General features: G+C 43.1%; 1 protein-coding gene across 1 annotated transcript in view; it reads left to right on the top strand.

Annotated features, from left to right (window-relative positions):
* Window positions 1–13,775, top strand: part of INVS (inversin) — a 209,086-nt gene that overhangs the window by 127,713 nt on the left and 67,598 nt on the right. Inside the window, exons 7-8 of the mRNA XM_084620833.1 lie at window positions 2,128–2,237; window positions 11,338–11,509. Coding sequence (XP_084476959.1) covers window positions 2,128–2,237; window positions 11,338–11,509 — 282 coding nt within the window. The remainder of the gene's footprint in view (window positions 1–2,127; window positions 2,238–11,337; window positions 11,510–13,775) is intronic.

Here is a 13,775-nt window from a genome sequence, read left to right as displayed (position 1 = left end):
AAACCAATCAAAAAATCACCTAAACTGTTTCTCGCCATAGCAGAATGACTCCAAAGTCAAGCTATATCTCCCCAGAGGATCTCTAAATGGATCTCGGGCTGTATCCTATTCTTCTACCAGCTGTCACATCTTCCTCCCCTCATGGATAAGGGCTTATTCTACAGGAGCACTAGCGAAATCAGTGGCATCGCTTCAGGATGTGCCTCTACTTGACATTTGCAAGGTAGCTAAATGGAGTTCCATCCACACATTCATGAGACATTAGGCTCTAATACAGGACTCCTTAGGTGATGCATCCTTTGGCTCAGCGGTCCTTCAAATGACTCTGCAACCTGCATCCTCGCACTCTACTTGAGTACTGCTTGTCATTCACCTGCAATGGAATGCACATAAGGACCAGCACTAAAAAGAAGAGAAGGTTAATTATCTTATAGTAACTGGAGGTTCTTTGAAATGTATACACCATCTGTATGCCACTACTCGTCCTCCTTCCCCTCTGCTTCAGATCATTCCTGGATTTACAGTAGAGAAGGAACTGGAGAGGTGATTGTATTGCTCCACCCTTTATACTAGGGGTGGCCAACCTGAGTCTGAGAAGGAGCCAGAATTTACCAATGTACATTGCCAAAGAGCCACAGTAATACGTCAGCAGCCCCCCACATCAGCTCCATCCCCCAGCACTTCCTGCCCACCAGCAGCCCCACCAGTCAGCGCCTCCCATCTGCTGCAATCAGCTGTTTTGCATGCTCAGGAGGCTCTGGGGGGTTTGGGGGAGGAGTGAGGGCATGGCAGACTCGGGGGAAAGGGGCAGGGGCCTTGAGGGAAGGTATGGAGTGGGGGCAGGGCCTGGGGCAGAAATGGGGGTTGAGCAGTGAGCACCACCCAGCACATTGGAAAGTTAGCATCTGTAGCTCCAGCCCCAGAGCCAGTGCCTATGCAAGGAGCCGCATGTTAACCTCTAAAGAGCCGCATGCAGCTCTGGAGCCACAGGTTGGCCATCCCTGCTTTATACCCTTGGCTCAAGGCACAACAAGAGCAACGGCACATGCACAGACCAACAGATGCTCGTTGCAAGAATTCTCCAACTCCAGGCACATAAAGTGCATGTGCACCCACAGTGGAATACAAATAGGGACCACACATCTCAAATAACCTCCAATATCTGTAAGGTAAGTAACTTTCTCATGTAGAATTCATTTAATGAGTTGGAACATAGAGTTGAAATAATGGGTGTGCTTGGGGAAACTGGAGTTTTGGGGGAAGAAATTAGAATGCTTACAAGAAGTTTTTCAAATGATTGCAAGAAAGAATATCCAGAGGCCAAATCTTGAGGTTTTTAGTTGTTTTTCATGTCGTTCTCAGTCAGATTACCATGATCTTCAATGGGAATTCTGCGTGAATAAAAACTGAGTAAGGACCTCCAGGCTTGATTCCTACAACACACTGTACCTTGAAATGAAATTGCTGGTTTAAGCAACACGAGCAACCAAAAGCACATCATCCCAGACCACGGCTCACTTTGCTGCCTTGAGCTGACCACTGGGTCAAATTCAAGGTTTTGGTTGTATCCATCTCACTTATTACAGTATAGTAGACTGTTGTCTAACAAAGTACTATTGATGGTGTAGTAATAAACTATAATAGCCTTTTGTCTTTTACTATAGATTCTAGGGGGAGGGATAGCTCAGTGGTTTGAGCATTGGCCTGCTAAACCCAGGGTTGTGAGTTCAGTCCTTGAGAGGGCCATTTAGGGATCTGGTGCAAAAATTGGGGATTGATCCTGCTTTGAGCAGGAGGTTGGACTAGATGACCTCCTGAGGTCCCTTCCAACCATGATATTCTATGATTCTAAATGGCCTTTTCCGCAGTTTCATTTCCCCAGGCCATCATGGTTCCCTGGTGGCCTGCAAAAGATGAGGGTAGAAGGAACAGTGAAACTAGAGCACCATTGGCAAAAACAGCATGCCAAATTGGACAATTGCAACATAAAGCTCATGTGAAATCTTATGATTTTATTTGAATGTCCCAGCATTTATTAATGTTTCTTATGTAGGAAAGAAGATTCAGAGCAAAGCAACTAGTCAGCTGCATATGTTATTCATATGTTAATTTCTGCTTTTTTGTCAGGCCATGCACAGATTGTTCATCTCCTGTTAGAAAGAAATAAGTTTGGAACAATCCCATCTGATAGCCAAGGGGCAACACCCTTACATTATGCAGCACAGAGCAACTTTGCTGTAAGTATGGTATATCTGAAACATAAAGCAAAGTATTTTAAAATATAACATAGATTATACAAATTATTGTCTAATAATAATTATCATGTATCAAGCGGAGTGCCCCAGGGGTCAGTCCTGGGGCCGGTTTTGTTCAACATCTTTATTAATTATCTGGATGATGGGATAGATTGCACCCTCAGCAAGTTCGCAGATGATACTAAGCTGGGGGGAGAAGTAGGTACACTGGAGGGTAGGGATAAGGTCCAGAGTGACCTAGACAAATTGGAGGATTGGACCAAAAGAAATCTGATGAGGTTCAACAAGGACAAGGACAGAGTAGAGTCCTGCACTGAGGACGGAAGGATCATTTGCACCACTACAGGCTGGGGACCGACTGGCTAAGTGGTAGTTCTGTGGAAAAGGACCTGGGGATTACAGTGAATGAGAAGCTGGATATGAGTCAGCAGTGTGCCCTGGTTGCCAGGAAGGCTAACGGCTTATTGGGCTGCATTAGTAGGAGCATTGCCAGCAGATTGAGGGAAGTGATTATTCCCCTCTATTCGGCACTGGTGAGGTCACATCTGGAGTATTGTGTCCAGTTTTGGGGCCCCCCCTACTGAAAGGATGTGGACTAATTGGAGAGAGTCCAGCGGAGGGCAACGAAAATGATCAGGGGGCTGGGGCACATGACTTACAAGGAGAGGCTGAGGGAACAGGGCTTGTTTAGTCTGCAGAAGAGAAGAGTGAGTGGAGATTTGATAGCAGCCTTCAACTACTTGAAGGGGGGTTCCAAAGAGGATGGAACTCAGCTGTTCTTAGTAGTGGCAGATGACAGAACAAGGAGCAATGGTCTCAAGTTGCAGTGAGAGAGGTCTAGGTTAGATATTAGGAAACACTATTTCCCTAGGAGGGTGTTGAAGCACTGGAATGGGTTACCTAGGCAGATGGTGGAATCTCCATCCTTAGAGGTTTTTAAGGCCTGGCTTGACAAAACCCTGGCTGGGATGATTTAGTTGGTGTTGGTCCTGCTTTGAGTAGGGGGTTGGACTAGATGACCTCCTGAGGTCTCTTCCAATCCTAATCTTCTATGATTCTATGAAATAGGATAGCCCTCAGAACAGATTTCTAATGGTTTGTAGAGTAATCTGTATCCAGACGTGTGTTCACAAGTTTTATTCAGTTTTCCTGTATTGTGTGTTATATAGATGATAGATTTCAAAATGTTAATATCAAAAATATATATTAAAAATTGATATTGATTTTGAATTTTTTTCAAACATGAATACAATAGTCTATATCATAGCATCTTGGTAACTGCATGTAATAATAAAGATCAAGGTGCTAAAGGAGCGTTCAAGGACGATAAGGCTATTGCAGAGAAGCTAAATTAATTCTTTGCCTTGGTCTTCACTGCAGAGGATGTGAGGGAGATTTCCACTCTTTTTAGGTGATAAATCTGAGGAACTGTCCCAGATTGAGGTGTCATTAGAGGAGGTTTTGGAACAAATTGATAAATTTAAACAGCAATAAGTCACCAGGACCACATGGTATTCACCCAAGAGTTCTGAAGGAACTCAAATATGAAATTTCAGAACTGCTAACTGTGATATGTAACCTATCACTTAAATCAGCTTCTGTACCAGATTACTAGAGAATAGCTAATGTGACACCAATTTTTAAAAAAGGATCCAGAGGCGACTCTGTCAATTACAGGCCAGTAAGCCTAAATTCAGTACCAGACAAACTGGTTGAAACTGTAGTAAAGAACAGAATTGTTAAACATATAAATGAACACAATTTGTTGGGGAAGAGTCAACATGGCTTTTGTAAAGGGAAATCATGCCTCGCCAATCTTTTAGAATTCTTTGAGTGTCAACAAACATGTGGATAAGGGTGATCAAGTGGATGAATAAAGTAAGCAGTCATGGCATAAGAGAGAAGATCCTCTTATACATCAGTAACTGGTTAAAAGTCAAGAAACAAAGGGTAGAATAAATGGTCAGTTTTCAGAATGCAGAGCGGTAAATATCCATTGATGTGTACTTGGATCAGTACCATTCAACATATTCATACATGATCTGGAAAAAGAGGTAAACCATGAGGTTGCAAAATTAGCAGACGATACAAAATTACTCAAGATAGTTAAATCCAGAGCAGACTGCAAAAGTTACAAAGGGTATCACAAAACTGGGTGATTGGGCAACAAAATGGCAGATGAAATTCAAAGTTGACAAATGCAACATATAATGCACGTTGGGAAAACATAATCCCAACTATACATATGAAATGATGGGTCTAAATTAGCTGTTACCACTCAAGAAAGAGATCTTGGAGTCACTGTGGATAGTTCTCTGAAAACATCCACTCAAAGTGCAGTGGCAGTCAAAAAAGCTAACATAATGTTAGGAACCACTAGGAAAGGTACGATAGGGTATAATGAAAGGTATAATATGATAGAAAATATCATAATGTCACTATTTAAATCCGTGGTATGCCCACACCTTACATACTTGAGTTCGGGTCGCCTCATCTCAAAAAAGATATATTAGGATTGGAAAAGGTACAAAGAAAAGCAACAAAAATTATTAGGGTATGGAGAGATTAAAGAGACTGGGACTTTACAACTTAGAAAAGAAACGACTAAGGGAGGTTATGATAGAAATCTAAAAAATTATGAATGACGTAGAGAAAGTAAATAAGGAAGTGTTATTTACCCTTTCATATAACTCAAGAGCCAGGGGTCACCCAATTAAATTAATAGGAAGCAGGTTTAAAACAAACAAAAGGAGGTACTACTTCACAAAACCCACTGTCAACTTGTGGAACTCATTGCCAAGGGATGTTGTGAAGGCCAAAATTATAAGTGGGTTCACAAAAGAACTAGATATTAGTCAAGATGATCAGGAATGAAACCCCATGCTCTGGGTGTCCTAAGCCTCTAAGTGCTGGGAGTGGAGAACAAGGGATGAATCACTCAATAACTGCCCTATTCTGTTCATTCCCTCTGAAGCATCTGGCACTGGGCACTATCAGGGACAGAATACCGGGCTAGGTGGACCATTGGTCTGGCACAGTATGGCCATTCTTATGTTCTTAGAGGAATGACTCTCGAGCCTCATTCAGGGATGCATACATTCAATACCCTGTTCACTACCAGCTTGCCCCTGCTCTGTGGTGGCACTAAGGCCTGGTCTACAGTACGCGGTTATTTCTGAATTAGCCAAGTTAATTCGAAATAAAACCAATTCTGTCCACAAGACCAAACGGTTTTTTTTTATTTAAAGGGCTCTTTAATCCGATTTCTGAACTCCACCTCGGCAAGTGGAGTAGCGCTAAAATCGAGATTGCAGTTCCGGGTTACAGGTACTGTGAATGCAATTCAACGTTACTGGCCTCCGGGAGCTATCCCAGAATGCTCCCTTGTGACCGCTCTGGACAACACTCTCAACTCCGATGCACTAGCCAGGTGGGCGGTAAAAGCCCCAGGACCTTTTGAATTTCATTTCCTGTTTCGTCACCATCAGCACAGTCCACCATCACAGGCGACCATGCAGAGTCCACCATCACAAGAGATCACGCAGTCCTAGATTTGCAGACGAGCTCCAGCATGGTCCGAACAGGAGGTACTGGATCTCATCACATGTTGGGGAGATGAATCTGTTATGGCAGAACTATGTTCCAAAAAAAGAAACGCAAATACTTATGCTAAAGTCTCCAGGGCCATGACGGAAAGAGACTACTCCAGAGACGCAGAGCAGTGTCATACAAAAATCAAGGAGCTCAGGTAAACATACCAAAAAGCCAGGGTGGCGAATGGGCGCTCTGGGTCACAGCCCCATACGTGCCACTTCTACCATGAGCTGCATGCAATTATGGGGGGTGACACCACCACTACCCCACCACTGTCTGTGGACACCTGTAAGGGGGGAGTTGCACGGAGCTAGGAGGATGAGTTATTGGAGGACAAAAAGGAGGAGGAGGAGGAGGACAGTGCACAAGCAGCAAATGGGGAATCCGTTTTCCCCACTAGCCAGGAACTATTCTTAACGCTGGACCCAATAGCCTCCCCCCACTCCCAATGCAGGCTCCTGGACCAAGACCCTGGAGAAGGCACTTCTGGTGAGTGAGAGCCTGATCGGATCCTGGGGGTGGGGAGAAACCCAGCTGTGCTGGGCTGTTCGTGTTTAGTTTAAAGGGCTCATCCCTGCTTAGAGCCTCATCGGAGCCACATGGGGTGTTGGGCGGGGTGAAGCAATCATCCCTGAGAGCCTGCAGGCCCTCCTTTTATATGGCAAACCCCCCAGGCATTGCTTGCTATGGGAAAGGGGGCCTGGTGGTTTGAGAGCATTGAAATGAATGCAGAAGAAGCAGAACCCTGCATGCCCCTAGGGCTTACCATGGCTGCCTGCAAGCTGAATTCTGTTGCCCAGCCGCGTGTGATGGCTTATTCACACCAAAGTGGCAGGCACTTCAATATAACAGGCAAAATGCGACCTTGTACAGAAAGAACACGTACTGTGTACGATTAATTGCCTGTTTCACTGAGAAAGTGTCCCCTTTGTTCTCTAAAATGTATCTTTTAAAATACTACCCTCCCTTTTTCTCCTCCCGCAGGTGCAAATGTTTCAACACGGCCCCTATCTACTACATCCCAGAGGTTGGTCCAGATTAGAAGGCAGGAAAAACAAACTTGGGACGACACGTTCGCTGAGCTCATGCAGTCCTCCCGCACTGATAGGGACCAGCTGAATGTGTGGACGCAAACAATTGCAGAGTCCCATAAAGCGTTAAATGAACACGAAGAGAGGAGGGACGCATGCCATAAGAGCAGGAAGGATGCTATGGTCAAGCTCATGGGGGAACAAACTGACATGCTCCACTGTATGGTGGATCTAATGCGGGAAAGGCAGCAAAACCACAGACGGCCTCTGCAGCACCTGTATAACCGCCCTCCCTCCCCCCCCAAGTTCCATAGCCTCCTCACCCAGACACCCAAAAACACGGGGGAGGCTACGGGGACCTACACACTCAATCCCAGAGGATTGCACAAGCAGCAGAAAGCTGGCATGTCTGAAATTTTGATTTGGTTTCTGGACTTGTCCTTCCCTCCTCCCCCAGTACCCTCCCTCCATCCCCCGGTCTACCTTCTGATTTCTTTCAATGTGTTGTGCGACAAATAATAAAGAACGGTTTTTAAATACTTGTGACTTTATTTCCTTTCATATATATATAGAGAGAGGGTGGGTAACTTCAAGAGAAACAAACACAACTGTCACACTGTACCCTGGCCAGTCATGAAACTGTCTTTCAAAGCTTCCCTGATGCACAGAACGTCCTGCTGCGCTCTTCTAATTGCCCTTTTGTCTGGCTGTGCAAAATTGGCCGCCAGGCGAGTTGCCTCAACTTCCCACCTTGCCATAAACGTCTCCCCCTTATTCTCACAGATATTGTGGAACACACAACAAGCGGCAATTACAATTGGAATATTGGTTGTGCTGAGATCTAACCGAGTCAGTAAACTTCACCAGTGTGCTTTCACATGTCCAAAAGCACATTCTACAACCATTCTGCACTTGCTCAGCCTATAGTTGAACTGCTCCTTACTACTGTCCAGGGTGCCTGTGTATGGCTTCATGAGCCATGGCATTAAGGGGTAGGCTGGGTCCCCAAGGATAACTATAGGCATTTCAACATCCCCAGCAGTAGTTTTCTGGTCTGGGAAGTAAGTCCCTTCCTGCAGCTGTTCAAACAGACCAGTGTTCCTGAAGATGCAAGCGTCATGCACCTTTCCCGGCCATTCCACATTGATGTCAGTGAAACGTCCCTTGTGATCCACCAGTGCTTGCAGCACCATGGAAAAGTACCCCTTGCGGTTTACGTACTAGCTGCCCCGGTGTTCTGGGGCCAAGATAGGGATATGCGTTCTGTCTATTGCCCCGCCGCAGTTAGGGAACCCCAGCACATTAAAGCCATCCACAATGGTCTGCACATTTCCCAAAGTCACTACCCTTGATACCAGCTGGTCAATGATTACATTGGCTACTTGCAGCACAGCAGCCCCCACAGTAGATTTGTCCACTCCTGACTGACTGGTAGCTGTCGGGCATTGCAAGCTTCCGCAGGGCTATGTCCACTCGCTTCTCAACTGTAAGGTCTGCTCTCATTTTGGTGTCTTTGCACTTCAGGGCAGGGGACAGCAAGTTACAAAGTTCCATGAAAGTGGCCCTACAGATACGAAAGTTTCGCAGCCACTGGGAATCATCCCATACCTGCAACACTATACGGTCTGTGCTTGTTTCCCAGGCCCAGAATCGGCGTTCCAAGGCATGAACTTGGTCCAACACCACCATGGTCTCCCAATCACAACATGCCATGCTTCTAGGAACGTCTGTGTCCATGTCCTCATCACTATCGTAATCGCACTGTCATCGCTTCCTCGCCCGTTTTGCAGGTACTGCACATACTGCTGGATAATGCACGAGGTATTTACAATGGTCAAAACTGCAGTGGAGATCTGAGCGGGCTCCAGGCTTGCCGCCCTATGGCGCCTGCGTGGGTATTCCTGGAAAAAGGGTGCAAAACGTAGGAGAAAAGAATGGCAGTGGAAGAGGTGCTGTTCGGTTCATGATAGCCGAAAAAAATTGGGAAATGGTTGTCTTCTGTAGCTTTCATGGAGGCGGGAGCCCAGGACAGACAACATTGAGAAGCTCAGTAGTGCGGCAAGAGCGGGAGAGCAGAGTTGGCGGCGGAAGCTGTGCTGCTCGGTTCACGATGGCCAAGCAGAGTTGGCAGCTGAAGTGGTTGATGAGGAAGAGAAAGAGTAGATATTTATATAGATTACATAGAAAGACGAGAGGAAATGCAAGGTGGATTCATTGTACCAGGAGAGAAGCGGTGCACCGTATTGCACTGTCTGCTGCAAGCATGATGGCGTCTGCACGCCAAAAAGGTGCGGAACGATTGTCTGCCATAGCTTTCACGGCGGAAGGAGCAACTGATGACACACACCCAGAAACACTCGCAAGAATATTTTTGCCCCATCATGCACTGGGAGCTTAACCCAGAATTCCAGTGGGCGGCGGGGACTGCGAGAACTGTGGGATAGCTACCCACAGTGCACCGCTCCGACATTCGATGCTAGCCTCGGTTTTGTGGACGCACTCTGCCAAATTCACACGCTTTAGTAGGGACACACAAGACCGAATGTATAAAATCACTTCCAAAAATTCGAATAGAACAATTTCAAAATAATTTCGTACTATAGATATACCCTGAGATGATTTACCCTTCGCGAGCACAATTCCCTTTCAGAAAGGATCTCTGTTGCTATTGGTGTTATCTGTACAGACAACCAGGTTCAAGCTGCCCATCTCATCTTCTACCAAGCTACAAACCCTCCCTTCAGAAGACAGCTCCATTAGCTCCTTCCCAGTTTCAGGAGCTACTGGAATACATTAGGTTGAACTCAAAAAGTAGCTTATTCACTGTGCAGAGAGCTCAGGAAATCAAGATGAACTCACCAGTATAGACCCATTCCTGACTGTCCTGAGCTTGGCACGCTTTGATAAATTCATGGAATGCAAACTTTCTCGAATTATTTCCACAGAGGTACCTATTAACATTTATTTTTTTCCTTAAGTTCCCTCTCCCAAACTGATGCTTTGAAAGAAACCTTACTGCCCCTTCCTTTACTATAGACGTTAACTATAGAACCAGCATCAGGTTAAATGAGTGGGTTTATTTGGAAAGTAGGCCTTCTTGTTCTGCAAGTTAGATTCATAAATTCATAGAATTTAAGATCAGAAGGTACCATTCAACCATGTAGTCTGACCCTCAGTCTATTCAATTTCTCCCAGTTATTCCAATATTGAGCTGATCCACTTACGTTTGACCTAGGGCTAGTCTACACTAGAAGCGATACATCGGCACAGCTGCACTGATGCAGCTGTGCTGCTATAGCGCTTATGGTGAAGACGCTCTATGCCAACAGGAGAGAGCTCTCCTGTCAGTATAATAAATCCACCTCTGCCAGAGGTGGTAGCTACGTTGGCTGGAGAAGGTCTATCCATCACATAGCGCTGTCCATACCGGCGCTTAGGTTGGTGTAACTTGCGTCACTCAGTGGTGGCTTATTCACACCCCTGAGCAATGTAAATTATACTTAAGTAAGTGGAAGTGTAGACCTGGCTGTAGGAATAATATAACTTGCTGGCTTTCGGCTGGTGGGGTCCTGTGAGCTCAGAGCACGTGTACCTAGCCTAGAGGGCTGGGAAGGGTAAATCTTCTGTGTTTTGGACTGTTTTGTTTCTTTTTCTTATAATTAGCTATTTTAGAAACTGTAATGGAATCAGTGATGCTGGGAGGTGGATCAGAAAGGTCTTATATCATTGACAGCTTAAAACCAAAGCATCACCTGAGGAAGAGGTGGAGGAGTTTTTTTCTTTGATTTAAAGAGGAAGTCTAGTGTGTCGATTACACAATGGAAGCCTGGGTTAAGCTGTAATGACTTTTCTCATCTTTCTGATTTAATATATTTTAGTAATTTAATAATCTGATTGTTTTATTGACTGTTAGAAATAGTGGTTTTGTCTCTAAAGATGTTACCTATCATACAGTGAAACTGTTATAGGATCACTTAGTGGTCTTTGAAAAAGGAAATTCTATTCATGTGAAGTCATATCCAAATTTGAAAAAAAAGAGGATTTTTTTCTTGCATTGTTTCTGCTGTTTGTCAAGATGGTTATTTCTAGTAATGTTATCCCATCATTTCCCTCACAGTGATTATAAGTTACAGAAAAGTAAGAAGTGAAATCAGAATAAGACCAGTGTATTCATAACTTGTGACATAGCCATGGGTGTTATAAACAAGAAATAGGCATAGTAAGAGAATAACACAATGATCAGGGTTGAGAATTCTCCAACATGATACAAGTGATGATATTACAAGCCAGAAATGTTGTTATGAGACATATTGTATATAATCTTAAAAAGGAAAAAAGAAGCCTTGTTTTGCTTCTTAAGCAAAAACTGCTAAGCAAAACAATAGTTTCTTCTGTCATTACAGACTCTTTTTATGTTAATTTCAATGGCATTCTTACTCAGTGAAGTTTTTCTGCAGGAAACAGTTGAAGTATTTTTGAAACATCCCTCTGTGAAAGATGACTCAGATCTTGAGGGAAGAACATCCTTTATGTGGGCAGCTGGGAAAGGCAGTGATGATGTCATCAGGACTATGCTGAATTTAAAATTGGACATTGATATCAACATGGCAGATAAATATGCTGGCACAGGTAAGGCTTGCTTTACAGTAAAGAGCTATTAGATGCTTGCATTTGGTTTAAAAAAAACCTGCTAGAAACAGTCATTAGTAATTTTATACACATAAGTAAATCCTACAAACATTTATGCATGGGCTTAACTTTGCACATTAGCAGTCCCAGGGTCTTCAGTATGGGGAGAGAACAACCATTTTTTGTGCAGATTAGAGCAGTTCTTCTATTTGAGAACCAACTGAGAAAAAGGAGATATTACACTATGCAAATATTAAATAAACATTAATATTAGACAGGAGATGCTTTCTGTCAAGCAGTTAAAATTAATCGCGATTAATTGCACGATTAAAAAAGATGGCCCACCTTGATTATCATTACAGAAGGTCCCCGCTCTCCTGCTAGTAATAGCTCACCTTAAATGATCACTCTCATTAGTGTGTATGGTAACACCCATTTTTTCATGTTCTCTACGTATATAAATCTCCCCACTGTATTTTGCACTGAATAAATCCGATGAAGTGAGCTGTAGCTCACGAAAGCTTATGCTCAAATAAATTGGTTAGTCTCTAAGGTGCCACAAGTACTCCTTTTCTTTTTGCGAATACAGACTAACACGGGTGCTACTCTGAAATAAGCCAAACAAGTTTGTTTACATTTGCAGGAGATAATGTTGCCCACTTCTTGTTTACAATATCACCTGAAAGTGAGAACAGGCAATCGCATGGCACTGTTGTATCCAGCGTTGCAAGATATTTATGTGCCAGCTGCACTAAAGATTCATATGTCCTCTCTTGCTTCAACCACCGTTCCAGAGGACATGCATCTATGCTGATTACAGGTTCTGCTCGATAATCATCCAAAGAAGTGCAGACCACAGCATGTTCATTTTCATCGTCTGAGTCAGTTGCCACCAGCAGAAAGGTTGATTTTCTTTTTTGGTGGTTCGGGTTCTGTAATTTCCACATAAGAGTGCTGCTCTTTTAAGCCTCCTGAAAGCATGCTCTACACCTCATCCCTCTCAGACTTTTGGAAGGCACTTCAGATTCTAAAACCTTGGGTTGAGTGCTGTAGATATCTTTAGAAATCTCACATTGGTACCTTTTTTGTGTTTTGTCAAATCTGCAGCGAAGTGTTCTTAAAAAGAACAACGTGCTGGGTCATCATCCGAGACTACTATAACATGAAATATATGGCAAAATGTGGGTTAAACCGAGTAGGAGACATACCATTCTTCCCCAAGAAGTTCAGTCACAAATTTAATTAATGCATTATTTTTTTAACAAGCATCATCAGCATAGAAGCATGAAGTCTCTGGAATGGTGGCCGAAGCATGAAGGGGCATACGAATGTTTAGCATAACTGGCATGTAAATACCTTGCAATACTAGCTACCAAAGTGCCATGCAAATGCCTGTTCTCACTTTCAGGAGACGTTGGAAATAAAAAGCGGACAGCATTATCTCCCATAAATGTAAACAAACTTGTTTGTCTTAATGATTGGCTGAACAAGAATTAGGACTGAGGGGACTTGAAGGCTCTAAAGGTTTACATTGTTTTGTTTTTGAGAGCAGTTATGTAACTAAAAAAATCTACATTTGTAAGTTGCTCTTTTATGACAAAGAGATTGCACTACAGCACTTGTGTGAGGTGAATTGAAAAATACTCTTTCATTTGTTTGCCATTTTTTCAGTGCAAATATTTGTAGTAAAAAATATTAAGTGAGCACTGTTGACTTTATATACTGTGTTGTAATTGAAATCAATATATTTAAAAATGTAGGAAAACATCCAAAATATTTAATACATTTCAATTGGTATTCTGTTATGTAACAGCGCGATTAAAATTGTGATTAATTTTTTTAATCACAATTACGTTTTTGAGTTAATCACGTGAGTTAACTGCGATTAATCAACAACCCTACTAAAAATAGAAACATTTCATCTTGAATATAGATAAATATTTCTCAGTAGCTGAAGAAAACTTGTAGGTAATATAATAAACCATCCAGTGAAGTAGTTGAGTCATCAGCATGAAAATCATAAATAGGATTCATATAATATTAGTAGGATTAATGTACTATACATTGTGCCAATGCTAGAGGTTAAATGTGGTAACCCAACAGGTCTTTTACATCCTATTATCTAGTCAATGCAAAAAGCTTAATGAAACTAGCACAGTTGTTCAGAATTAAATCACACAAAGTCATGAAGTTCAAAGTTATGGTTCTCATAGCAACTGAATTCAATCTCATTCAATAGAAAAAGTCATACCATTTTGTAACGATA

The sequence above is a fragment of the Lepidochelys olivacea genome (genome assembly GCF_965140295.1).
Source record: "Lepidochelys olivacea isolate rLepOli2 genome assembly, chromosome: 2".
Lineage (NCBI taxonomy): Eukaryota > Metazoa > Chordata > Testudines > Cheloniidae > Lepidochelys > Lepidochelys olivacea.
This window is presented reverse-complemented; position numbering and strand designations above follow the sequence as displayed.